Source organism: Euleptes europaea, chromosome 5 (genome assembly GCF_029931775.1).
Source record: "Euleptes europaea isolate rEulEur1 chromosome 5, rEulEur1.hap1, whole genome shotgun sequence".
In the NCBI taxonomy this organism is placed as follows: Eukaryota; Metazoa; Chordata; class Lepidosauria; order Squamata; family Sphaerodactylidae; genus Euleptes; species Euleptes europaea.
The window spans coordinates 1,504,586-1,532,445 of NC_079316.1; the positions used below are offsets into that span (position 1 = coordinate 1,504,586).

The 27,860-nt window shown below is 50.2% G+C and overlaps 1 protein-coding gene across 1 annotated transcript in view; it reads right to left on the minus strand.

Annotated features, from left to right (window-relative positions):
- Nucleotides 1-339: 339 nt before the first annotated feature.
- The window catches only part of IL1RAP (interleukin 1 receptor accessory protein), a 44,298-nt gene continuing 16,777 nt past the window's right edge, over nt 340-27,860 (minus strand). Inside the window, exons 4-9 of the mRNA XM_056850086.1 lie at nt 26,542-26,613; nt 24,510-24,639; nt 22,781-22,929; nt 21,613-21,762; nt 19,490-19,633; nt 340-1,067 (exon numbers count right to left, since the gene is read on the minus strand). Coding sequence (XP_056706064.1) covers nt 340-1,067; nt 19,490-19,633; nt 21,613-21,762; nt 22,781-22,929; nt 24,510-24,639; nt 26,542-26,613 — 1,373 coding nt within the window. The remainder of the gene's footprint in view (nt 1,068-19,489; nt 19,634-21,612; nt 21,763-22,780; nt 22,930-24,509; nt 24,640-26,541; nt 26,614-27,860) is intronic.

Genomic DNA, 27,860 nt, shown 5'->3' on the forward strand with positions numbered 1-27,860 from the left:
TTATACCTCTCCGTGTGGAGTTAGAGATGCCTGAAGAACCACTTGAAAATAACAGTTAAAACTCTTCCATTACTTCAACCAATCTTAACTTTCCAGGAGCTGCTTAAGAAAAGGTACCGAAGGCCCTAAGAACCTCACCCTGCTTGGAGGTCTACAAAACAGACCGACACATGAGGCCCCACATCTCCCCCCCACATCAGTCACCTGCACAGCTCTGCATAGAAAGCAGGGTTGCATCCTGCTGGTATCTGAAGCCGTGTCGACCCGCCCTGGGGGGGTGGGCTCCTCTCCTGCATTCTGCAGTCTGGGGGCTGCGGAGGAGCATTTGCAAACCGTTGGCTAGAGAACATAGAAGTCGTTGTTGTTGGACAAGTCTGAGTATTGGTGGAGACCGAGGGCTGGCATGGGTGAGGCTGCAGGCAGACACTGGGCGCTGCTCTGGCGCTGGGGTCCCTTTGGCACCCCAGCAAGGGTCTTGCGGGGCTGCGCCTCCCACTTGGGTTTCCCCGCCCCATGGCTCTGGCTCCTGAGTTTATGGTTTCCATTGCAGGACGCCACACAGCACCTGCAAGCCAGGAAGGGCTTGGGGTGGCCTTTGGCCTTGACGCGGGGCAAGGGGGGTAGCCCTCTTTGGACAGGGATGCCCGGCCGGGAGCTCTGCTCTTTGGCCTGCCCTTTCAACCGGCCCTTCTTCTTCTGGACGTGGTCCAGGCTGATGTCGGAGTGGGAAGAGCAGCTTTCGTTCCAGGCGGAGCTGGTGGTGTTCAGGCTCCTCAGGGGCAGGGCGAGGCGCAAGGCCTTCCAGAACTTGGAGCCGGGCCTTTTGGACTTCTCTCCTTTCCATGCCACGAAAGCCACGGACTCCTTCAGCTGCTGGATGCTGGGGTGGGCCCGCAGGAGCGGCCGGTACTCCACCACGATGAGTTTGGTGGCAATGTGGTTCTGGCAAAGGAGGCCCAGTTTGAACTCCAGCATGCTGATGCTCTTCTCCAGCAGGTAGTCGGGACTCAGCACCACAATCATCTTCCGGCTCCTCTGGATGAAGTCAAAAATGGCTTCTGTGATATCTAACAGGGAAGGGAGAGGATCAGAGTCATTCCACCAAATCCAGTGGCCCACACCAAGGAGGCCATGCTGTTGTTCTCTTTACCGAAAGTTACCAACTCTGGGTTGGGAAATTCTGGAGATTTTGGGGTGGAGCCTGAGGTGGGGGTTGTGGAGGAGAGGGATCTCAGCCAGTTAGAATGCCATAGAGTTGACCCACCGGAGTGGCCATTTTCTCAAGGGGGAACTGATTTATGTAGTATGGAGATCAGTTTTAATTCTGGGTGTTCTCCAAGCCCCAACGAGGTTGGAAACCCTATCTAGGGTTGCCAACTTTGGATGGCGAAAATCCTATAGATTTGAGGGTGGAACCTGAAGAGGAACCTCAGAGGGGTATAATAATATAGAATCTGCCCTCCAAGGTAGCCATTTTCTCCTGGGGAACTGATCTCTGTAGTCTGGAGAGCATTTGCCATTGCAGGAGATCTTCAGGTCCTGACTGGAGGTTGGCAACCCAAACTGGACCCAGCATCGTCAATGAGGGAGACAGCACCATCCTTAAATATGTCCTGATTTTGTGTCATTTAGCAACTGCCATGTGGAATAGGATGGAACATCATGGACCCCTAGTATCATTAGGGTTGCCAGGTCCCTCTTTGCCACCAGTGGGAGATTTTTGGGGCGGAGCCTGAGGAAGGCGGGGTTTGGGGAGGGGAGGGACTTCAATGCCATAGAGTCCCATTGCCAAAATGGCCATGTTCTCCAGGGGAACTGATTTCTATTGGCTGGAGATGTAATAGCTGATCTCCAGCTAGTACCTGGAGGTTGTGTGAATATGAAGCAAATATGCACTGGTACTAACAGGATAGTTAGGAAAACTCTAGTACTGGGCTCACCAAACAAGATAAATAAATACACGAGCAAACTATGCAAACATATATTGTGAACGTTAACATCTACAAACAAGTGCAAACATCAAAGAGAATATATACAAGTGAATCCACAAGGGAGAATTGGAGAATTCTCCCTTGTGGATTCACTTGTATATATTCTCTTTGATGTTTGCACTTGTTTGTAGATGTTAACGTTCACAATATATGTTTGCATAGTTTGCTCGTGTATTTATTTATCTTGTTTGGTGAGCCCAGTACTAAAGTACCTGGAGGTTGGCAACCCTGTTTGTGAGGCCTTGCCAATTAATTCTCACAACCAGCTGAGGACACAGAAACTTTGCTCCCCAGTCGCACCCTTTCCTACTGCTGTACTTGGTGGGTTCTCAACTGCTTCCATCTTCCTCTCTACCAAAACGTTTTGCCTAGAGATAGCCATCTCACCCTTGGTTAGGGTTGCCAACCTCCAGGTGGGGACTGGAGACCTCCTGCCTCTATAATTGATCTCCAGACGGCAAAGATCAGTCCCCCTGGAGGAAATGGCTGCTTTGGACTCTATGACAGGGGTGTCCTACTCATTTGTTATGAGGGCCAGATATGACATAAATGTCACCTAGTCAGGCTGGGCCATGCCTCTCCAGCCCAGATCGAGAGTGGGGGGCTCATGGGCCAGATAAAAGCTCTCAAGGGGCCGGATCTGGCCCGCAGGCCATATGTTTGACACCCCTGCACTATGGCATTCTATCCAGCTGAGGTCCCTCCCTCCCCAAACCCTACTCTACTCAGGTAACCCCCTCCCCAATCTCTAGGTATTTCCCAATCCAGAGCGGGAAACCCTACGTGCCCACCCACTTGCAGAACCCCTCTCCAAATCCCACAAGGTGGGTATGTCCTGCAGTCCAGGGCAGCTAAAGACAGTTTCCCACAAATCCAGCTGCCTCCGTGCCACTCAGACGACGGGCCTGCAATCGGATACCGGTGGTGTCCTGCTTGCAAAACAAGCCAGGCCTGGCAGATAAGCCTGCTTGAGCTGAACCAACACCTGCCCTGACCCACCGGGCCAGTGTTTTCTTCGCACAGAGGCCCCCAGAGCCGGGCAGAATGGGGACTTCCTCCACAACTCCCCCCTTCCCTGATAAAAAGGGAGCAGAGGCAGAATGAGGGACTCCAGATCCGCTCCTTACGGCAAATCATCCCGAGCCGCTGCAGAATTTGAACTGCTTATATGGTTGTTAGAAGCCCTCTTTCACCATGGCCAAAGCTGCATGTGGGAATGGTACAGAGACCCATCTTCAAAAGCGAGTCTGCTTGGATCATGTCTAAAGTGCAGGTGACTGAAAGCGCGGTGGGGGGCCTGGACTCCCCCCCCCCCCCGCCCTTTCTCTCCAGCCTCCTCCCCGGTGCATTTCTCAAGCTGGGCTCATCTGTGGCATGCGGACAGACAGCAAGTGTAAGAGCAAAGAGGGGTTGGGGGGTCAGGACCCCCACCTCAGCACTCCTTTGTTACTTTAAATGGCATCCCAACCCCATTTTAGACGTTGGGGCAGGCTTGCCTTTGAATACATGGATCTGCTGCTTTCAGCCTTACTGGTAGGGTTACCACCCTCCATGTGGGACCTGGAGATCTCTCATAATTACAATTGATCTCCACACCACAGAGATCAATTGGAGAAAACGGCTGCTTTGGAGGATGGACTCTGTGGCATCACATCCCTGCAGAGGTCCCTCCCCTCCCCAAACCCCACCCTCCCAAAGCTCCACCCCCAAATCTCCAGGAATTTCCCAACCTAGGGTTGGCAACCCTGCTTATCAGACATGCTAGGAGGGAGCTGTGTGTCTGCAACTCCCACAGATATTTTAATTTAAAATTTTTTTCCAGGCAGGTGGGAAGAGGAGCAGCCGGGAAGTGCCTCCCCTGTTCACATCTTGCAAACTCACTCCCTGGTTTTAATCGCAACCCTGTCCTCTCTTACCCTAGCCTCAGCTCCACACCTCCCACTGGCAATAGGGGGTAAAAATACTGACAGTTGCAAAGATTTCTGGGGGGGAAATGATGCAGAGCATTTTCAAACATCCCCAAAATGCTCACTATAGTTACTGTTGAAATAAAGAGGTTTGGTGACGCCCTCAACTCTGGGCAGGGGAATCTGTACTAATGGGCACAGAGAGGCCATTTTTAGGACCAGCCTAAATCTCTCTTAAAATGTGAAGGTTTGGATCCTGACACAGTTCAGGGCAGGGAGGGGAAGCCCCGGACACGAGACCCTCGTGTGCTGCCCCACTTCACCCAGAACGTCTACAAGAGTTGTGTCCTATTCTGCAAATCCGGTGCTCCCTGGAAAAGCCACTAAGTCATAAGGAAACAGCTTGCCCCGACTCATGACTGGCTATTCTCCCCCCACCCCAACGATATTTTGCCAAGACCCACCCCAAGATTTCCCTTTCAGACTATGCACTGCAACAATTTTAGGCTGAAATTTGTCAAAAATAGTGATTAAAAAAAAGAAAAGGGGGAAATTGACAAGCGAAGGTGAGGCAGCATTGCCTAGCGGCTCCGGCATCCCAGGTCAGAGGTCAACAGCCCAATAAATGAACAAGAGACAATGGCACCGTATCCAGGGGCAGGAACGGGTTGGGGGCCAGCAGGGCCACCGGTAAGCTGTCTCTGCCCTCCAGGTCTTGATAGCAACAAGCAGCCTGACTACTTGCCCTTGTAACACCTGGGACTGAACTGTGTGGCTTCAGGTGGGACCTCATGTGATTGGGAAAATCCCCGCATATGGAAAACAAGCACCTCAGACTGGGCTAGCCTGTTCCCTGACAAGCTAGTTTACTACATGGGATGTTGGGGGGGGGGGGCGTTTTGCATGTAGTCACACAAACTTCAGCAGCCCAGAGTTATCTTTACATCCTCACATGAAACTGCGCTGCGGCACGTGAGGCTTTGCTGGCACTCCACCCGAGTGACCGCCATTGCCACTGGTGAGGGGCCCTTGGGTTGGGGCTTTTGCCTTCCCCTCCAATGTGCAGCTTTATTCACTTGCATAAAGTGCAAGAGTTGCTCTGGTCACCCCTCTCTCGGGATGCTTCTGAGAGTCTGAGACCAGAAGGCCTTTCCTTTGGCAGGGAGTGGAATTGAGGGCTCTCTGTCCTGGTGAATGCAAGGGAGGGGTGAATGCAAGGGAAACAGCCATGCTTAAAAGCCCACCATGCCGGGTGATCTACTCCACAAAGCTGAGATTTCCCTGGCCGACAATATGAAGAGTTGCTGAGGGGAAGCTGAAGCATTCCCCCCCCATTCAGCCACTCCACCTTCATCATTGTACAAAGCAGCCTCTTGGCTACCGGAGCTTCTCTTCATGGCTTACAAACTGGATTTCCTTAGAGCCTGCACATGGTGGGGCTGAGGGTGACCACAGCCAGAGGGAATAGAAAAATGGGGTTGAAATAAACACACACGTGGGGAAACGGTGAAGGAACTGAAACACAACAACAGAAAATACCAAAATAAGCACTTTATTGAAATGCAAAACAAAACAAAACAACAATGGCACTTTTTAATGCAATGATATAAAAAAAATACAGGAGACACAAAAATGGACCAATGAATTAAGCAAATGGGAACTGGCGACCTCGAGGGAACCCTCACTCAGATTCGGCTTCCACAGCGTGTCCCCTTCCCCTGGGAGACTTGGTCACCAATTCTTCGGGGCAAACCAGAGCACCATAACCCAAGGCTAGGTGGCCGATACAGGCACAAGCTGAGCCCTGCATCCGAGGAGCATGCTTGCACACTGCTGGCCAGAAGGTGCACGCACACACACCCTTTCAGTGTGCCACTATGCAATAATGCACACCAGAAAACACATAAACTGGGTGTGTGTGTGTGTGTATTGGGTTGGGTACTGCATTCAGACTTTGGTGCACTTTCCTCCTAAGAGCTTAGAATGGAGTGTGTGTGTGTGTGTGTGTGTGTGTTCCATCCTTCATTTTCCCTCATGGAAACCCCATGGGTTGATCATGCTGAGACTGACCGGCCCAGGGTCTGCCAGCAAGCTTCCATGGCAGAGTGGAGATCTGCCCCCCAGGCAGTCCCAACACACCAACGACTATACTGAAATGTCAGCTCCATAATGAAGCTTAAAACCATTTAACACAGGGGTGTCGAACTCATTTGTTACAAGGGCCGGATATGACATCAATGTCACTTGGTCGGGCCATGCCATGGCTCGCCAGCCCAGACTGGGGAGGGGGGGGATGGCTGCCTCAGCTGGCAAGAACACAGTGGGCTTGTCAGCCCAGATCAGGGCTGGGGGGTGGCAGCTGGTGAACCCACCCACATTGGGACTGGGGAGGGGTGGCTGCCTCAGCTATTTGCGGGCCTGATAAGAGCATTTAAGGGGCCAGATCCAGCCTGCGGGCCGTATGTTTGACACCCCTGATTTAACATGTTAAGCAGAGAGACACCTGGATTTACCAGCACACTCGGGGTGCCCAGACTAGCGTGCTTTTTTGCATCCAATGAAGGGCAATGTCATACTTACCATGGGGGAGGGAGCATATGTGCGAAGCATCTCTGAGTACACTCAGAAGGGCATAATGCATGCGATGGCTATTCCTGGGTAGCTTTGGAAACCCAACTTATTTACATGACCTAATGGGAGCTGTTATCCTGCAGTACCAGCCCTAGCCATAAATTCCAAGTCAAGGCACCCCAGGTTATCCTGGACCATTTACAGACAACTGGTACAGGTAGCAGTTAGTGCATCACAACAAGATCTGGGAGACCCGGATTCAAATCCCCACTCCGCCATGACAGTGACTGGATGATCTTGGCCCAACTAACTGCTTGCTCTCAGCCTAGGGGAGGCTGCCTTACAGGGTTGTGGTGAGGAGAAAGCAGAGAGGCGGGAGCCACGTCTGTTGCCCTGAACTCTTCTGAGCGAGTGCAGCATAAACAAACACTACGTGGACAGATACACACACACAGAGCTCCTTGTGTTCCTCTGGAAAAATAGTGAACTTCGGCCTCTTCCCTGGTAGACGTTAATTCTTCCACTGCTGTCGACTCCACTGCGAATCCTAACAGAGAAGGGAATCGGCCTCTCCGTGTCTTTCTTATGGGGTCTATTCCATAGCTGTGGAGTGTGTGTGTGTGTGTGGGGGGGTGGAAATAAAGCAACAAAGACAAACATTGGAAAGCTGAAAATGTCACAGCAGACTGGGGGATCTCACTGGTCGCCGCCGGTCGGGTGGAGCCCCTGGGAGCTGCCTGCAAACCTGGACAGAACATTTTAAACTCCCCTGGCCTGAGAAATAATACTGAAAGTGAGAGTAAAAATGTATCACCTCGCTGTGTGCGTTGCCCACTTATAGGCTAGAAGGGAAATAAAATGCAGGCGACTGTCAAGGGAGATAAAACCTTTCAGGTCTTAGCACAGGAGGGTAATTTGCCGACTGCGGCAGCTCTCCTTAGACTGTGCTTGGGCAAAGGATGGGGGGGGCACAGAAGAGCATTGCTCAGAGGAAACCTGCTAGGATCCTGGCCAGCTTTGCATGAGGATCAGCTTGACAGGGCAGAGCCAGGCGGTGAGCCAGGCTAACAGCAACCTCGAGTTGGTCCCCTGAAGAAGGAAGAAGAAGAGTTGGTTTTTATATGCCAATTTTCTCTACTTTTTAAAGAGAATCAAACCGGCTTACCATCGCATGGGGAATCAAACCCTGTTTACCAGATTAGAGTCCGCCACTAATGTGGTGGGTGACAACAGAACTGTGGAATTTCTCATGAGATGTGTGTGTGTGTGTAGAAATCAAGAATAATACAAAAACTTAGGATCTGGGAGCAGCCTGAAGAAAAGGCAGTTGTATAAATCTCCCTTGTGCTCAGGGCTGTGGTGCCCCTCCAGTGTGGTTGCTACAGATGGATCCCAGATCTAGTACTCAGCACCGTACCTCTGAGTTAACACAAATGGTCCCTCCAAACAAGCGACCTCCACTAATTTGGAGGGAAACAGCAATGGAAAACGGTCCCCATTTCAAAGACTGGTGCTGGAAGCAAAAGAAGGTGACTCCCCACGGTATCTGGGGCAGGACTCGACCTGCCCATCAGGAAGAGAAATGCCCCAGCGATGGTTGAGGCCTGAAGACTCAAGTACAAAGGAGGACGGCGGCAGCGTCCGCCCTCCAGGTATGCACAAACTCCGCAATGATCCGACGTCTCATGGCCCCTGATCCCTCCTGCTTCCTCGCTGGATGGGAAACACACTGGCTTTGTGGATCATTCGCCGACAAAGGGGCCCTGTGCACACGCAAGCATACAAGGGCTGTGTTGTGTTCTTTTAAAGGCCTGGGAAGGGGTGCTCAGACCGAGCGCCGGAGAGGGGGCTGGTCCTTTCCACCATGCTCAAAATCCTCGACTAGCCTGCCGTTTCCTCCCGCTCCGGACTCCCAATCCTCCCCCTCCCCTTTCAGATTTTTTCCAGGGAAGAGTAGGAGAGATCTTGTGCACCCAAGGAGTTCTTGGACCTGCTCTTCACAGGCATCTCCACCAGCAGCTGCTTCCAGAACCTTCCCTGGGGATACCTGGACTTCTCCCCTTTCCACTTAATGACGCTGAGAGCCGCCTTGGCCCGCCGGAGCTCCTTGACCTTGCTCTTCTTGATGGCTTTGTACTGGACCAGGATGACCCTGATGGAGCCCCGGGAGGCCATGTTCTCCAGGCCCGCCTTAAGCTCCAGCAGGGCCTGGGTGCCCTGCAGCACGTAGTTGGGGCTCAGCACGACCAAGAGGCGGCGGCTCCTCTGGATGAAGCTGAGGGTCTCATCCGTAACAACTGGGAGAGAAAACAGACCGAGCAGGTTAGGGGAGGTCGAGGCACAGACCTCAAACCGCCAGGGAGGGGCAGGCCTCTGCAAGACGACCCAAACAGCTGGCACAGAGCACTTCATCCATAGATTCTCACATTTCAAGTGCCTGGCCCTTAAGATTGCTGGAAATTGTGCAGGCCTGAAGATGGACCATGCAAGACCCCCAGTGGGTTAAGAACAAGAACACAAGAAAAGCCCTGCTGGATCAGACCCAGGCCCATCAAGTCCAGCAGCCTGTTCACACAGTGGCCAACCAGGTGCCTCTAGGAAGCCCACAAACAAGACGACTGCAGCAGCAGCATCCTGCCTGTGTTCCTCAGCACCTAATAAAATAGGCATGCTCCTCTGATGCTGGAGAGAACAGGTGAGCATCATGACTAGTATCCATTTTTACTAGTAGCCATGGATAGCCCTCTCCTCCATGAACATGGCCACTCCCCTCTTCAAGTCTTCCAAGTTGACAGCCATCACCAAATCATGGGGCAGGGAGTTCCACAATTTAACTAAACTTCCTTTTATCTGTTTTGAATATCTCCCCCTCCAGCTTCAGCAGATGACCCCACTTTCTGGTATTATGAGAGAGGGAGAAAAGCTTCTCCCTGTCCATTCTCTCCATACCATGCATGATTGTATAGATCTCTATCATGTCTCCCCTCAACCACCTTTTTTCCAAGCTAAACAGCCTAAAGTGTTTTAACCACTCCTCATAGGGGCAGCTGCTCTAGTACCCTGATCATTTTGGTTGCTCTTTTCTGCACCTTCTCAAGCTCTGCAATATCCTTTTTCTGGTGTGGTAACCAACACTGTACACAGTATTCCAAGTGGGGTCTCACCACAGATTTCTGCTACGGGGTGCCCAGCAAAACTTTCCCTTTTCTTCCTGGGGCTACTGCTCTGTGCCCCCCCCCCCCAACATGCTTTATTCTGTTGTGGCTTGCAGGGGTCTGAACGGCCTTCACAAAAACTTCAACCATTGGGCATCAATACCATTGGTGGATGTTCAGTGGCTGTTAATTCCCCTATTCTCACCATCTCTAGGGCAGTCGAGGGTTTGACTCTGCCGCCCAGCCTCTTTAGAGCACAACATTTTTATTTTATTTTATTTAAAACACTTATTAGCCTCCTTTCTCCCTTGAGGAACTCAAGGTGTCTTGCGATTTAAGTAAAACGATTATAAAAACACCATCAAAACAACATAAATGAAACAACAATGATAAAACCACAGTTTAAAAACTCCAATTAGGACTGCCAATAAATAAAAACTACAGCAGTCAAATGCAGTCCTAAAGAAAACTGCCCCCAGAGATTGACAGCGCATCCTGAAATTTTCTTGGAAAAAACAGATGGCTGTCTCAGTGTATTTTTAGGGTTATTCTTATCTGAAATGGTTAATGCCGTTAGTCCCTGTCCAAGTGCAGTTGCTGGGATTTAGTCATACAGATGTGAATGGGGGGGGGGGAAGAACACATCAAGAGATTCATCCCAGCAAATCCACAAAGGCATCGCCATGTGCTTATGTACTGCATTGAGCAAGGCACGCAGGGGGTGGTTTGTATCTGGGGATCGATCTTGCTGAATTGTGTGGGTTTGTGCTCAGTTTTGGAGAGTTGCCTTGGGTAAATCTGGAAAGATGACTAATGAATCTGAAGGACGGTCTCGCTCCATATGTCCCCATGTTCCAGCTACACGCTCCTGGTTGTCCTTTTTTATTCCACCCCAACCCTGGGATGCATGTTTTGCAACCACTGGGGGCTGCTCCATTTGACAGTGGCTCCCACTCTGTGGAATGGGCTTCCTGAGGACAACGGCACACGTGTGTCCTTTTTGGAGAGTTTTGGAAAGTGCTGTGTAGACAAGCTGGAACGTGTCCAGAGGAGGGCAACAAAGATGGTGAGGGATCTGGAGACCAACTCCTATGGAGAAAAGCAGAAGGAGCTGGGTATGTTTAGCCTGAAGAGGAGAAGACTGAGAGGGGATATGATAACCATCTTCAAGTACTTGAGGGGCTGTCATATTGAGGAGGGTGCCGGGTTCTTTTCTGTTGCCCCAGAAGGTCGGAGCAGAACCAACGGGTTGAAATTAAATCAAAAGAGTTTCCGTCTAGACATTAGGAAGAATTTTCTAACAGTTAGAGCGGTTCCTCAGTGGAACAGGCTTCCTCGGGAGGTGGTGAGCTCTCCTTCCCTGGAGGTTTTTAAGCAGAGGCTAGATGGCCATCTGTCAGCAATGCTGATTGTGTGAACTTAGGCAGATTGTGAGAGGCAGTTCATGAGAGGGAGGGCACCTTGGCCATCTTCTGGGCATGGAGTAGGGGTAACTGGGGGTGTGGGGGGGAGGTAGTTGTGAATTTCCTGCATTGTGCAGGGGGTCAGACTAGATGACCCTGGTGGTCCCTTCCAACTCTATGATTCTATGAGACCGTTTCCCAAGGGAAGCTGGGAGCTGCAGACCTGGGGACTTCTGTGTTTTTAACAATCGTTTTTACTCGGCGCGTTACAGTTTTAACAGGTGAACTGTAAGCGACTCTGCACCACACAAAAAAGTTATAAAGTCAATAGATACTAAGAATGAGTAAATTGCCCAACTGACCAGACCTGTCCCTCGTCCTTGCCAATCTCTGCCCCCACAAAAAAATTACAAGGAAAAAAATACAGAAAACAGAATTAGCTATGCAACATGAAGAAAATGCCAGTTTTGCTTTATCTTTATAATTTATACTGAAAGCAGAATCTGCATTGCCCTTGAAGAAGAAGAAGAGTTGGTTTTTATATGCTGACTTTCTCTACCACTTAAGGGAGAATCAAAACGGCTTACAAACACCTTCCCTTCCCTCCCCACAGCAAACACCCTGTGAGGTAGGTGAGGCCAAGAGAGCTCTAAGAGAGCTCTAAGAGAGCTGTGACTTGCACAAGGTCACCCAGCTGGCTTCGTGTGTAGGAGTGGGGAAGCAAGTCCAGTTCACCAGATTAGCCTCCGCCACTCATGTGGAGGAGTGGGGAATCAAACCCGGTTCTCCAGAACAGATTCCACTGCCCCAAACCACCGCTCCTAACCACTGCACCATGCTGGCTGAAGATTCTGGGGTGGTGGTTGTAAAGGCCATACAGGTTGGTTTAATTCACAGTGGTTGGTTTAAGGCAGGTGTCTCCAACATGGTGCCTGTGGGTGCCCTGGTGCCCACCGACACCTTTCCTAGTGCCTACTGAAGTGTTTTTAGGAAGCGGGCAGGGACAGATGGGGCTTTTGCCCAGGGGGGCTTCTGACTGGCGGAGCAGTTTTTTTCTAAAAAAATGTTGCTTAGGAAGCAGCTGCCACCACAGCACAAGGATCTTCGCTGAATTACCATGTATTTATGCAAGGAAATTTATTTTTAATTATGTTCATTTTTAAAAGGCGTCCTGTTAAACAGAGCTTCTGCTTGAAATTTTGAAGAGTTGCCATTGGAGTTATGTCTAACCCCACTCTCTAATATTCTGTGCGGCTGACTCCGCCTCTTTCAGCGGCCATTTTTGTTTGTGGTTTCGCCCACCACTCTGTGCCAAATTCCAAAAGGACCCACAGGCTCAAAATGTTAGGGACCCTCGGTTTAAGGCCTCGATGCCCAAAGCCCTCCCATCCCCATATCCCTAAGGGGTTTATCTGCATACCGCCACCAGCATGGGAGAAGATGCAAGAACTTCAAGCCAAAACTACAGCAGGGAATGGGTGGGTGCTGCCAATCTGCATTTCCCCCGTAATCCGCAGGTGAAAAAAGGCACAGTTTGACATTATTTTATTAGCATTTCCACTCAGCTTCGTTGGCTGCTGCTTGCAAAGGGTGGGGAAATGCTATCCTATTTTTACAACGACACTTTCCAGGGGTGGGGCAGGGGGGAGATGCGGGAGGGTGCACGGATCTCCTTGGGGCATGTCGCTTGGTCCTCTGAGTGGCCCAAACTATGAGCCGCCTTGCATTGAAGTGAAATAACTGCACACTTCGGTACTGCTCTAAAGCAAGTGTTTAATTATTCATTTTCCCTTGGATTATAGAAATGGAACAGATTTTCAGTGGGAGTGGGGAGGAAGAATCTCACCGAGCTCTGATATGACCTACTCTTCACAACTGTTTGAGCAATGATTCTGCCCGCTCAGCTGCAAACCAAGAGCCGAGGACTAAGCATATATTGGGTTGGTAATGGTGGTGCTTTTATCTGGCTCAGGGAGCTTTTTGCTGAACCCAGAGTCTCTGCCACCGTTTTGTGAACGAGATCTACAGGATCCGAGTTGTACACCCCAATCTACAAGATGGAGGGTTTTCACAGGGGGCAAATTTACGCCTGGCAAGGACCAAACCTGCAGCCTAGCTTCCTGTACCAAAATGGGGGGAGGGGGCTTCTTTATAGGCTCAGAAGCTTTGCACTAGGGTTGCCAACCTCCAGGGGGTAGCTGGAGATGTCCTGGTAGTACAACTGGTTTCCAGACGACAGAGACCAGTTCCCCTGGATAAAAGTTTCCTTAGAAGGTAGACTGCAGTACTGCAGTCCAAGCTCTGCTCATGACCTGAGTTCGATCCTAACAGAAGTTGGGTTCAGGTAGCCGGCTGAAGGTTGACTCAGCTTTCCATCCTTCCGAGGTCAGTAAAATGTGTACCCAGCTTGCTGGGGGTAAAGGGAAGATGACTGGGGGAGGCAATGGCAAACCACCCCGTAAACAGAGTCTGCCTTGCAAGCGTGATGTTATGTCACCCTGTGGGTCAGGAATGACCCAGTGCTTGCACGGGGGACTACCTTTATCTTTAGAAGGTGGAATCCATGGCATTATAGGTCCCTCCCCAGACCCCACCAAGAGCTGGCAACCCTGCTTTGCACAAAGGCATCGAAGCTGCCATTCCCCCACAGAAGCACCGGCACAGGTGAGAATCTTGCCAAAACACCATGCTGAAGTCAGAATTTAGTCATCTGAACGCAGGAGGCGGACTCTCCACCAAGGCCGTAACTAGGGGTGGTGGTGGTGCAAGGAGGTGAGAAGGCGCCCTTGTGGCATGCAGAGAGGGTGGCAGAACTGCCTCGCCTACCCGGCACAGAGGCACCTACCGGTAGAAGCAGTTCTGCCGTCATCTCTGCATGCCACAGGGGTGGCGGCTGCCCTCCTTGGCTACACTACACCCATCCAGCGTGGTGTAGTGGTTAAGAGTGGTGGTTTGGAGCAGTGGACTCTGATCCGGAGAACCGGGTTTGATTCCCCACTCCTCCACATGAGCAGCGGACACTAATCTGGTGAACTGGGTTGGTTTCCCCACTCCTCCCCACGAAGCCAGCTGGGTGACCTTGGGCCAGTCACAGTTCTGTTAAGAGCTCTCTCAGCCTCACCTACCTCACAGGGTGTCTGTTGTGGGGAGGGGAAGGGAAGGCGATTGTAAGCTGGTCTGAGTCTCCCTTAAGTGGTAGAGAAAGGCCATTTATGAATGGGAGGTTTTGCCTTGGATTTGCTGCTCTCTGGATACACATTTTCCCCGTCTGAATTCTCAAAAATAAGCCCCCATGCAGAGTTTTGAGAATTCGGATGAGGAAAATATGCATCTAGGGAATGGCAAATCTAAGGCAAAACCTCCCATGCATACATGGCCAAAGTCCGCATATAAAAACCAACTTTTCTTCTCCCCCCCCCCCCCCACAAATTATGGCCCTGCTCTCGGCAGGCAGCTAATGAATGCAAAGCTTCTCTGAAGGGCTGCCTTAGAGCTCTGTTCCCTGTGAGAGGGGAACCCACAGTTGCTCAACAGGGAAAATGATCCTCCTAAATGGAAGGGAAGGGAACGGGGAGGCGGGGGTGGCTTCACCGAACTCCTTGGCTCTGGCCCTGTCGGTGGAAAATGCAGGATGTTCCCGCTGCTTAATCCTCTCCCTGGGAAAAAGAGACTGACGCTCGTCAGGAAAGCAGACAGGCGCTGACAGCAATTTCATGCCTTGCCATGCTTCCCTTGGAAGCAGATTAGCCCACTTGGGCTTGCAAATGGAAGCACAGGCGGCAGCCCACTTGGAAAGAGACCGCTTCACTGCCACGGGGCTGGGAGCTCTGCTTGGCCAGGCAGGCAGAAGAAGACCCGGAAGGCACGGCCGCTACACAGGAGTGCGACCCTCTGCAATCGGCGTTCACAGACAGGGCTTGGGAAAGCCCCCAGAACTAAGCAGCATTCAGGGTTTGTTTTTCCTTCCTGATCTGAAATCTACAAAAGTTGGTGCTGCTGGCTCTCAGGAAGGGTCACCAGCCTCTAGGCAGGGCCTGGGGAACTCCAGGAATTACAACCAATCTCCAGACTACAGAGAACAGGATGGACTTTGCAGAATGGACTCTATAGCTGCAGAAAGAGGAGAAAGGAGGAGAAGAAGAAGAGTTGGTTTTTATATGCCGACTTTCTCTACAACTTAAGGGAGACTCAAACCAGCTTACAATCACCTTCCCTTCCCCTCCCCACAACACACACCCTGTGAGATAGGTGGGGCTGAGAGAGTGTGACTAGCCCAAGGTCACCTAACTCCTTCATGCATAGGAGTGGGGAAACAAATCCAATTCACCAGATTAGCCTCCGCAGCTCATGTGGAGGAGTGGAGAATCAAACTTGGTTCTCCAGATCAGAACCTCTGCTGTTGGCAGCAGAGGATAGGACTTGTAATAATGGGTTTAAACTGCGGGCGGAAAGGTACCGGCTGGATATTAGGAAAACGTTTTTGACAGTAAGAGTTGTTTGACAGTGGAATCGGCTGCCTAGGGAGGTGTTGAGCTCCCCCTCACTGGCAGTCTTTAAGCAACGGCTGGACAAGCACTTGTCGGGGATGCTCTAGACAACCCACCTGTCACAGAAACCGCACGCAAAGCAAACTAAATTTGCCAAAAATACTCTAAAGGGCTGGGCTCACTTTCTAGGAGAAAAATCCATAGCAAGCTTGATGCAAAGATCTATTGGCGCTTAAGAGCCAGTGTGGTGTAGTGGTTAAAGAGCTGTGATTTGGAGTGGTGGACTCTGATCTGGAGAACCTGGTTTGATTCCCCACTCCTCCACATGAGTGGTGGAGGCTAATCTGGTGAACTGGATTTCTTTCCCCGCTCCTCCACATGAAGCCAGCTGGGTGACCTTGGGCTAGTCACAGTTCTCTTAGAGCTCTTTCAGCCTCGCCCACCTCACAGGGTGTCTGTTGTGGGGAGGGGAAGGGAACCCGGTTTGATTCTCCTTTAAGTGGTAGAGAAAGTCGGCATAAAAAAACCAACTCTTCTTCTTCTTAAGGAAGGATATAAAGGGGCGGGGAAACTAGGCAGGTAGGAGAGCATGAAGGATTTCCTAATTTGGGGGGGGGGGTGATTCGACTGTAAAGACTGTGTGAAGGAGGTAGTTGTGAATTTCCTGCATTGTGCAGGGGGTTGGACTAGATGACCCTGGTGGTCCCTTCCAGCTCTATGATTCTATGATCCCCTGTTATAAGTATCCCCTCCCTCTATCTCGCCACCATGGCCAAAATACATTGAAATGGGGTGGGGGGATTTCTCAGCCACCAAGATGCACCTCAGAGTTAAGGACAGGCCTCCAAGCTAGGTTGGAGGGGGGGACGTCACAGCCAGGGATCCGTTCGAGGCGCCTGAGGACAGAGCAAAACCCGTCTGTTTTTTCAGGGCCTCTAAAATAGCAGCGGAACAGAAGGAACCCGGCAAAAGCACAGGGAGGCAGCTCCCGTCTGTTAACAGGCATCTGTGACTAAACCCAGAAGATGAGGCACACGCAACGAAAACCACCCGTGGCCGGGTTCCCCACGTCTCCTGCTCAGCGTGGCGCAGGGCCCCCGAAGTCACAAGGTCATGACAGCAGCAGCCATCAAATACCGCTCTGGAGCCCCGCCCCACCCCGGCTACTTGGCTGGCAGGGGTAAGCGAGGTCCCTTTTCTCCCCTGCACGATGTTTCCCCATTCCCAGAAGCTGACCTCTGAAACTGAGGGCGCATCTCCGTCACAGCAGAGAAGCTAGAGCTGATTCATTGCTGTGTGCTGCACACACTTCACCACACAGAAGTCTAAATGCCGATCTAGATGTTTGTTCCCCATCCCATGTGCAATTGGCTTGATGACCCAACACTGCCCTTTCATAGAATCATAGAGTTGGAAGGGACCACCAGGGACATCTAGTCCAACCCTCAGCACAGTGCAGGAAACGCACAACTACCTCCCCCCCACACTCCCAGAGACCCCTACTCCATGCCCAGAAGATGGCCAAGATGGCCTCCCTCTCATGATCTGCCTAAGGTCATAGAATCAGCATTGCTGACAGATGGCCATCTAGCCTCTGTTTAAAAACCTCCAGGGAAGGAGAGCTTACCACCTCCCACTGAGGAACCGCTTCAACTGTAAGAAAATTCTTCCTAATGTCTAGATAGAAACTCTTTTGATTGTGCTAGGAGCGTGACTCTGGTCCGCATGACTGTGGAGGCCTGGGGAGAAGAAGAACCCTCAAAAAGTTATTTTGTTCAACAGAAGGAGAAAGAACCCCTCTGAGCCCGGAAATCACTTCCCCCACGATCCTTGTAGCGCTCCAGCCACTAAAAGATCACAAACCACTCTCCTCTGTCCCAAGTCTGTTTCCTGCATTGTGCAGGGGGTTGGACTTGATGGCCCTGGTGGTCCCTTCCAACTCTATCATTCTATGATTCTAAGTCACAATCTGCATTATTTATTAAAAGGATTTGGGGAAGATGGGGGGGATGTGTGTGTGTGTAAAACAAATCTGCATGCTAACTAATGTAGATATTAACAGTTCAGTAGACATTGGCTGCAATGTCCCAGAGGAGAAAAGATGCAAAGGAAGTTATAAGATGCCTGCCACAGCTGCTGGCGAAACGTAAGGAAAGAAAATACCAAGACCAAGGTCACACACCCCGGATAACCTACAAGAACCAACGAAGTTATAATTATTTGCTTTATAGATTAATTTATCTCAGTGGACAAGCAGGCAAGTTTTCCAGTTGCAATGAATTGTCTGAGAAAGAATCCAGTGAAACTTGAAAGTCTGCACAGCTGGATTCCAGTAGCACCTTAGAGACCAACAAGACTTTCGAGGTCTAAGCTTTCAAGACTCAAACCACATGAACACATGAAGCTGCGAGACTGAATTAGACCCTTGGTCCATCAAGGGCAATATTGTCTACTCAAACTGGCAGCAGCTCTCCAGGATCTCTGAGAGAGGTATTTCATATCACCTACTGCCTCATCCTTTAAACTGGAGATGCTGGGGATTGAACCTGGGACCCTTTGCACGCCAAGCAGACTCTCTACCACTGAGCCACAGTCTTCCCCTACTCAGATATGTCAGAGCTTTGACTCTCTAAAGTTTATACCCTGAAAATCTTGTTGGTCTCTTAGGAGCTGCTGGACTTGAATCCAGCTCTTCTACTGCAGACCAACACAACTACCCCCCTGAAACTATAGAAAGTTTGCTGACTCTTGTGTTAACTTAAGTTCAGACAACTAAAATATGCCATTTTATTCTGAAGACTGTAGGAAGAAAATCCAGGAAAACTGTAGGAAGAAAATCCACCCCCCCCCCACTCCCAAAGCAGTGTCAGATAGGAAGAGAGAAGTTAAATTTGGATCTGCGCGTCAATCGTTCTGGCTCGAGCTGTACAAGTCAAGAAGACCTGCCGGGCAAACAGATGCCATTTTTACTGCAGTTGCTCCTGAGCACAAAACAGAAGCGCTCACAGCGTGTCTCAAGCCCGAGGCTGTATCAGAACTAGAGCAAAGCACGGAGAGTCGAAGTGTCCGACATCTAAATCCAATCCCCCTCTCCATCCTTAGCTCTTCCCCCGGCCTGCTGTTGTCCACCAACCTGCACATGGGCGAATCTGAGTGGAAACAGGGCTGTTGCCTCTGCTCACAGGCCTGGCCATACCTACAGACATTCCTGACAGGGAGGAAGCAAAGAAGACCCCCCCCCGCTAGCTAATGAGTGGCAGCTGAGGAAAATCTGGCTGAGTATTTTCCTCCTCTGCCCACAGGTCCGTAAGACCTGGGCATGTCCAGAGGCCGAAGGGTGACCAAAGGGTCACAGCAGTGAGATGCTCTGTATTGAACACACATGAACACATGAAGCTGCCTTATACTGAATCAGACCCTTGGTCCATCAAAGTCAGTATTGTCTACTCTGACTGGCAGTGGCTCTCCACGGACTCAGGCAGAGGGTCTTTCACATCACCTACTTGCCTAGTCCCTTTAACTGGAGACGCCAGGGATTGAACCTGGGACCTTCTGCATGCCAAGCAGAGGCTCTGCCACTGAACCACAGCTTTTCCCCACAAAACTTCCTGCCACCAAATAAATCTGCTACCCACTTATCTTTAAAGACCATGTTTTCTCTAAACATGGTAGGAACTTTAAGCAAGCGCAAACCTCTTGGAATAATTTTAGCTTTCAAGTAGTCCAACAATATGGCAGCATGCAGTTCAAACCTGCGGGCAGCCAAAATATCTGCCCCTGGAAAGAAAAGGGGGTGTCTAAAGAATGCCAGCGATGGCTTTCTGATTAAACCAAAGCGCCTTGCTATGAACTGACCCTGGGCCATTCCCCACAGAGGCCAGACAGGTAGGTGTGTGTGTGTGTGCACTATGCGCAGGCGCATTAGAGAACGGAGGGCCGCGGCTGCTGCTGCCACCACCTGCTCGAGATACTCACTTCCGCCGGGGAGACTGTCTCTGTCAAAGATGCACAGCTTGTAGCCAAACTCGTTCTCCAGGACTCCTCGTAGCGTCAGAAGCACAAACTCTTCCTCCTCAGCGTTCCTCGCGTAGGACACATAAATGTCAAACTCCTTCCCGTCTGACGGCCCCAGTTGGAGAGAACCACAGAGAAGAATAACAATTAAAAAAAAAAAAAAGCTAGAACACACTGAAGTTAGGCAAGTACATTTGGTTCTCCCCCAGTGGCTGCCCCCGCTTGCTGGTTGTATGATGGAGCATTAAGCAAACAATGCATTCCGCACTTTGCGGGTCCGTCTCCTGCCCGGGGATGCCAAAAGGAACTCTGTAACAGGTGCAGCGAGAAACTTTGCGCTTGCCAAAGAGGTATGGAGGCCTTTGGGACTCTACAGGAAAGGCCAGCAAAGGCTGTCTGATTGCTGGGGCAACCCCGCGGCCTTAAATTGAAAACTTTCAGCCTGGAGGAAGGCATTTGGCCGATGTGGGAGAGAAATGGAACCTGGAGAGGTGGGAAGATGAACGGCCAAAGCGCGGGGCGTTCCGCACTCTCCAATTTTGCTGCGACAGGAGGGTAGACGATTATGTCGGCTTCCGCTTTCTCTGCCCTAGTTAAGGTCAAGACTATTCATCATTAACATGCGCAAATGTATTGTATTTTACAGCACTATCTTTTAAACTGCAGATGTTACTTTAACGGCAGAATTTAATGCGAGGCACTTCTCCAGGTGGCTTTGGGCAGAGGGACCTACAAGTCGCAGGTCTCCCAACATAGATAAGAAAAAACATAATTGAAAGTACACCACCACAAAATAGCAATTTTTTAAAAAAAAGCAACGCAGCAGCATTTAGCTATTAAAAGCAGTTTCAGAAGCTGCGCCAGGATAGAGGCAACCTCTGAGCATCCAGGGACCACCCTACAAGCCCCCTTTGTGCATGACTCTGTCCCCCAGACCCTCTCCCATGCATGGCTTCTTATTCACTCCAAGAAGAAACTTGGGGGGAATTTACTCCACTAGGATTTCTCACCCATCCCATTTCAGGGAGGCCCGAGCAGGCAGTTCTAACAGTTAAGGCGCTGGACAGAAGGAACACACCTCAAAGGGCTGTGTGATATTTTTCACATCCGAGGGGCCAGGATGAGCGGAGGAGGTCTAGGCTCAGATCTGGTGGATCTAGTCTGCTAACAGTGATTCCTTTCTCCAGCACAAGGAGACCTTCCCTGATACAAAAGATTTATAGGCTGTCTGTCTGCTGCCGAGCCCAGTTCAAGGTGTTGGTTTTGTCCTTTTACTGCCCTACAAACCTTGAGACTGGGATATTTGAAGGACCGTCTTCTCCCATATGATCCTGCCAGGGGATTAAGTTCACAGGGAGAGGCCCTCTGAACTTTCCCATCAACCAATGAAGCTTGTTTAGCGGGTACAGTACAGTGAGCCTTTTCAGTGGTAGCCCCAGAATTATGGAACAACCTCCCCAAGGAGGTGCGCCCGGCCCCCTCACTCTCGATCTTTAGGAGGCAGCTGACGTCAGTTTTATTTAGGACTGCATATTACTCATTTACTTTTTATTTATTGGCAGTCCTAACTGGAGTTTTTAATTTAGAGTCTTTCATGTGTGTGTTAAGTTTGTGTGAAGTGCCGTCAAGTTGCTTCCGACTCGTGGCGACCCTATGAATCAACGTCATCCAAAATGTCCTATCTTTGGCAGCCTTGCTCAGATCTTGCAAATTGAGGGTTGTGGCTTCCTTTATAGAGTCAATCCATCTCTTGTTGGGTCTTCCTCTTTTCCTGCTGCCTTCAACTTTTCCTAGCATGATGGTCTTTTCCAGGGACTCCTGTCTTCTCTGAATGTTTTTATTCATATTGTAAGCAACCTTCACTGCCACGAGGTAGAAAGGTGGCTAATAAATGGTTTAAATATATGAATAAAATGGAGCAGTTAGCAATACTTAAGGAAGAGAATACGAAACCGTTTCCATTTTGCCTGCCCTACACACCTTCCCCAGCAGCAAAAGAGATGGAAAATTTAACAGTTTTAAAGCAGTTGCCTAAGGAGGCCAACACTGCAAGGCCGGGCAGGCAGTGGCTCCAGTCACCTCACCTAGAATGGTTTCATCCGTCCCAAAGTGAGCTCGGTAGAAGAGAACCATCTCCAGCCAGTAAACGTGGTAGACCACAGTCAGGATGACCACGAGAAAGACGGTTGCTCCCAAACCACAAGCCAGCTCCACGGTGTATCTCGGAACTGGAACTGGGGACAAAACCAAGAAAGGGACATTCTTCCTCTAGCTGGCTCTGTGACCCACTGCTCCTATGAACAGTCATTTTATCATGTCTAGAAAGCTTGTTTCGGTGGCAGGACTCAAGCACATATTTGCCCAATCAACGTGAGGGTAGCTGAAGTCACTCAATATTACACCATTTTCCACTTTAGTCACCTCCTTTATTTCTCTCTCCATCTTGAGATCTGCCCCACTGTTTTGATCAGGAGGGCAATAGTACACCCTCACTTTTATGTAGACTCTCTCTCTTGTACAAGTTCATAAGAACATAAGAAAAGCCCTGCTGGACCAAGGTCCATCAAGTCCTGACCAAGGCCCATCAAGTCCAGCAGTCTGTTCACAGAGTGGCCAACAGGTCCAGCAGTCTGTTCACACAGTGGCCAACCAGGTGCCTCTAGGAAGCCCACAAACAAGACGACTGCAGCAGTATTATCCTGCCTGTGTTCCAATGCACCTAGTATAATAGGCATGCGCCTCTGATCATGGAGAGAATAGGTATGCATCATGACTAGCATCCATTTTTACTAGTAGTCATGAATAGCCCTCTCCTCCATGAACATGTCCACTCCACTCTTCAAGCCTTCCAAGTTGGCAGCCATCACCACATCCTGGGGCAGGGAGTTCCACAATTAAACTATGTGTCATGTGAAGAAATACTTCATCAGTTTTGAATCTCTCACCCTCCAGCTTCAGCAGATGATCTCGCGTTCTAGTATTATGAGAGAGGGAGAAAAGCTCCCTGTCCACTCTCTCCATACCATGCATAATTTTTATAGACCTCTGTCATGTCTCCCCTTAACTTCCTTCTTTCCAAGCTAAACAGTCCTAAGCATTTTAACAGCTCCTCATAGGGCAGTTGCTCTAATCCCCTGATCATTTTGGTTGCTCTTTTCTGCACCTTTTCTATTATTTCTCTGGCCAAGTTCCTCAACTGTTCCCCTGTATTTCTGGCTTTATCTGTGGCAAGTTGCTTGGGGTCCCCCTTACCTTGCAACTTCACAATGGCTTGCCTGTATTCTTCACCCCTTGGGTTGCGGGCATAGCAGGTGTAGTTGCGCTTCAGGTCCTCCTCTGTGGCTTTTGGCACAGTCAGAATCTTTCGAAGATCCAAGTTTTCCACGGAGTCATAAGTCTCACTGAACGAGGCCAAGAAAGCAAAAAGAGGCAACAGAGAAACTTTACTCTGAACAAGACTCTGCATTACTATGTTTTCTTTTCTGTGTAGCCACTGGCTTGAAAGGGCCATTGCCACCCAGACACATTTTCCTAAATGTGCTGGAAACCAGTGACTAACTGCATTGCATACATTACAGGCACAATCCACCAGGAAGCCCTCCTGCAGGTCCCTTTGAAATGTGTGGCAGCTGTACCACGTCAAGATAAAGGTGTCATTCACATGTAGATTGGTGTGTGTGATGACATTGAGGTTTTCATTGTGGGTACAGGTGGTTGGGAACATGAAGCCTATTCACAGTTTGGGGGGGGGGTGGACACACAGTAGGAAATGCATTTGTATGTTATGCGCGTAGGTTCTTAGATGGGAATGCCCCAGTGTTAAGAACTTTGAAACATGGACTGGCTTCATGAGCATCCTTTTTGGAGCATGCTTTACCCCCAGCAAGCCGGGTACTCATTTTACCAACTTCGGAAGGATGGAAGGCTGAGTCAACCTTGAGCTGGTTACTTGAAACCGACTTCTGTCGGGACTGAACTCAGGTTGTGAGCAGAGCTTTTGACTGCAGTACTGCAGCTTACCACTCTGCGCCACAGGGCTCTCACCTGGGTGTGTAGTTTAACCTTTAAAAGCAGCTGTGGGGGATGATTTGGATTGGGGCCACGGGTTTGGAGGAAGGACCTCCCTCCCACAAAATTTCCCTCCTAGGAATTTCTTCCACTGCAGTTATCCCTGCGGGGAACAAAGTCAGGCAAACTCTGGGTGCTGCGGCTGCTTCCGCACCGGAGCTGAACAGTTTGGAATGGCAAAGGCCGGTGCAAAGGAAGGGCCAAATCTTGACCTGACCTGGAGGCCCCGCTCCCGTAACGGCATTTTAAAGTTATACCGCACAATGGGAGAAGGGTTGGGTCTCAGTGCTGCTACTTCCTAGTGAAGAGACAGGAGCACATTTAGGCCACAGGATTAACCTAAGTACATGCACCTGCCTTATCCCAAGTCGGACCTTTGGCCTGTCAAAGACGGTATTGTCCTCTCTGACTGGCAGCAGCTCTCCAGGGTCTCAGAGGGAAGTCTTTCACATAATTGCCTCCCCGATCCTTTTAACTATGCCCCCAGGGATCGAAACTGGGACCTTTGGCGTGCAAAGCAGATGCTCTGCCAGTGAGCCACAACCCTCCCAGATTTAACTGTCATTCCCCTCTTCATAAGAACATAAGAGAAGCCCTGCTGGATCAGACCCAGGCCCACCAATTCCAGCAGTCTGTTCACACAGTGGCCAGCTAGGTGTTTATAGGAAGCCCACAAACAAGACAACTGCAGCAGCATTATCCTGCCTGTGTTCCAATGCACCTAATAGAATAGGCAAGCTCCTCTGATATTAGAAAGAATAGGTATGCATCATAAGAAAGTAAGAACATCCTGCCCAGAGCTCCCTTCTCCAGACGGGTGAACGAAGTCTGTAATGTGCTGCTGCATGTTTTGCAGCTTACAGACCAACAGGGCGACCCACTCGGAATGATCCCCATCTGAGAAATCTCTTACTTGTGGGAGACATTTATCTTGAGGTCCGTGATGTCGTCTGTATTTCTCCCGTCAATCATCCAGGAGACTTCAGGCGGAGGGCCCTTCAGGTATGTGAAGAAGACTCGACAAGGGAGAACGAGATCCGCTCCTGGCAGGTAGAACAACATTCACATGAACAGCAGCTCAGTTATTTAAAATCAACCAGGGGCTGACAGGCAAAGACAAGGAAGCTGCAACAGGCCCTACCTACAAACAGGAATCCTCCCCAGGAGCAAAGTGACCTCTGTATTTATCTAGCACATGGCCAGCACGTGCAGTGGTTAAAGCGTTAGACCTGAGTTGAGAAAAGCCTGGTTCAAATTTCCCACTCATCCATGAAGCATGCTGGGCAACCTTGGGCCAGTCACTCTGTCTCAACCTAGCTTGTTGTGAGGACCAAATGGGGAACAGGAGTGTGCGCGTGTGTGTGTAAAGTGCCATCAACTTGCAGATGACTTGTGGCGACCCCAACCAGGCAAGCAAGAAGTGGAGGTGGTCTGCCGTTGCCTTCCTCCGCAGAGCCTTCCTTGGTGGTCTCCCATCCAAGCACCAACCCTATTTAGCTTATTTATTTATTTATATTTCTACCTTGCCCTCAGGCCTGGGCCGAAGCCAGGCTAGGGCGGTCTGACATATGGCAAGAGGGTAGGGCTACTTACCCTCCTGCGGTGAACCATGCACATAATAATCATAGCAGCAGCAAGTTATTACTTGGGACTGATCCAAAGGCTCCAGCTGGTACAGAATTCTGCGGCGAGTCTCTTCACGGAGACCCCACCATGGGAACAGATACAGTCAGCGCTTTGTCAACTGCACTGGCTCCAGCTGGAATATCGGATCAGGTTCAAGGTGCTGGTTTTGACCTTTAAAGCCTTACACGGTCTGGGACCGCCGTTCCTACGGGACCGCCTCTCCCGGCATACCCACCCAGAGAGCTTTGTGCTCAAGGAACAACAATTTTCCGGTGGTCCCCGGACCACGGAGTGTGCTGCTGTCCTCGAAAAGGGCCAGGGCTCTCTCGGTCCTGGCCCCGGCCTGGAGGAACAGTCCACCCAGTAACACTAGGGCCCCAGGAGACCTAAAGGAGTTCTGAGAGGCCTGCAAAACGGAACTGTCCCGCCAGGCTTAGAAATGAGGGCAGCCGCAAGTCTTTTCCACCTTCATCATTGCTGGCCTCCCCATCACCCCTCCCAACTTGGTTTGGGGACCCACTGCAGATCCGGCCGGCCCAGTGGCTGAGATTAAGGCTGTCTTGTTTTATTATAATATCAAATATGAGTTTTAGTATGTTTTAATATAGGTTTTAATTGACGCTTTTATAATTATGCTGTGACCCGCTCTGAGCCCGGCTTGCCGGGAATGAGGGTGGGATATAAATGCAAATAAATAAATAAATAACCCCACCTTTCCAACAAGAATCCCGGGGTAGAGAATATGGTTCTGCTCTGTCTCCTCTTTTTCACTGTGAGGTAGATTAGGCTGAAAGACTGTGAGCTCTTTCCATATAAACTACATGGCTTAGTGGGGATTTGACACTGTAGGAACTCGCTACACCGAAGCGGCTCATGTTTTAGAGAGAAAGGTGCCCCTCTGCTAACCCCGGGCAGACTTCTCAGTGGTGCGTGGACACGGGAATCTGCAATAACGCCATTCGGCAAGGCCATACAGCAGGCCCCACAATCTGTGGCCCTCCAACCCCTACACAGATGGGACATCTGCCTGAAACTACACGAACAGGGGGGATGCAAAGCTCCCCCCACCCCCAAAAAAAGGGGACCGAGGTCATAGCTGCTGGTCTGCATTCGGCTTCTGGCACCACGGCCAGACTCGGCTTCAGCTGTTTCCTTCTTCCCGCCGCTGTGCCAATTGCCGGAGGTTATCGGCTGCTACTGTAGACACCTTCTGACAATTACCGAAACCAAAACAGCCAGCTGGTTTTAAAAAGGAAAAGGAGATTTGCTCGGCAGATTTTTGAATGCAGAAAACGGGACACCGGTTTGCAGAATTTTACCTGCTGGGAGTTCGTAGACAAAACGGTCATTCGGAAAGATAAAATGCGGGGGCTTCCCCTTCTCTGGAGCCGCTACAAGAGAAATTAATAGATTAAAATGCAGTTGTGGTGGGAAGCCTTCTGATTCTCCCCTTCCCCCCACCCCAAGAACTAAATTCATTGGGTTGGATCCCATGCATGGACCTGTTCTGCTAGCAGTGGTCTCTCTCTCCCTCCTGCACAAGGCAACGCTGGTTCTTGCATTGTTAGCAGCCTTAAGTCCAAAGAAATAAGGCAGAATATAAATATTTTAAATAAATGAATAAATCAGGCACCTCCCCATGATTCAAAAGGCATTTCTACTAGCCAAAGAGCCTCTTGGATCAGGGGGAAGGTTTCTTGCACTGCAGGAGGGCACAACCATTAGCAAAATAGATCTACAGGATCTAACTTAGTATTTATTTAAAACCAGGGGTCCCCATCATGGTGCCTGTGGGGACCATGGTGTTGAACACCTTTCCCGGCACCCCCTAAGTTTCAGATTGGCTGTGTAGAATAACAGAACATTGCTTCAGCAGCAGATGCCACCACAGGGTTGGTTTTATTCTCTTTCACTCTTCTTTCCCAGTTTATTTTTAAAATTACCCCTCTCCTCCCCTGCACGTGGGCTTCCTATGTGTCTGCGGCTCCGCCTCACATGGCAGCCAGTTTGTGGTTGCGCGTGCACCCTGTGTTAGAATCCCAAAGGTGCCCACAGACTTGAGAAGGCTGAGGGCCCTGATTTAAATGCTGGCATACTTCTTTGCCTTAAGTCAAAAGTTTTAAGACAACAGGCAAAAAAAAATCTCAATACAATACAATACAAGTTAGCAACAACAATACTCAAAGCAACAACATTACAAGTTGGCAAACAAAATCCTGATTGACCATTTGCCAGCTGAAGAAGAACCACCTTGAAGAGCCCTTTCAAAAAAAAGGGAAAAAAGCACACAGGGGTAGAACTGTGGTTTGAAGGTGAAGGTTCCCGAACTTGAGAAAGAACTCATCAAAGTTCAGGCTCTCTTCTTTATCCAAAGACAGCAATCATAGAATTGGAAGGGACCACCAGGGACATCTAATCCAACCCTCTGCACAATGCAGGAAGTTCACAACTATCTCCCCCCACACCGCTAGTGATCCCCTAGTCCATGCACAGAAGATGGCCACCCCACCCTCCAGGATCCCTGGCCAATTTGGCCTGGAGGGAAATTGTTTCCTGACCCTAAAGTAGCAATCGGTACTACCCTGGGCATGCAAGAAAGGGCCATGAGAGCCAAACACTGATGCAAACCTTCCTGCCT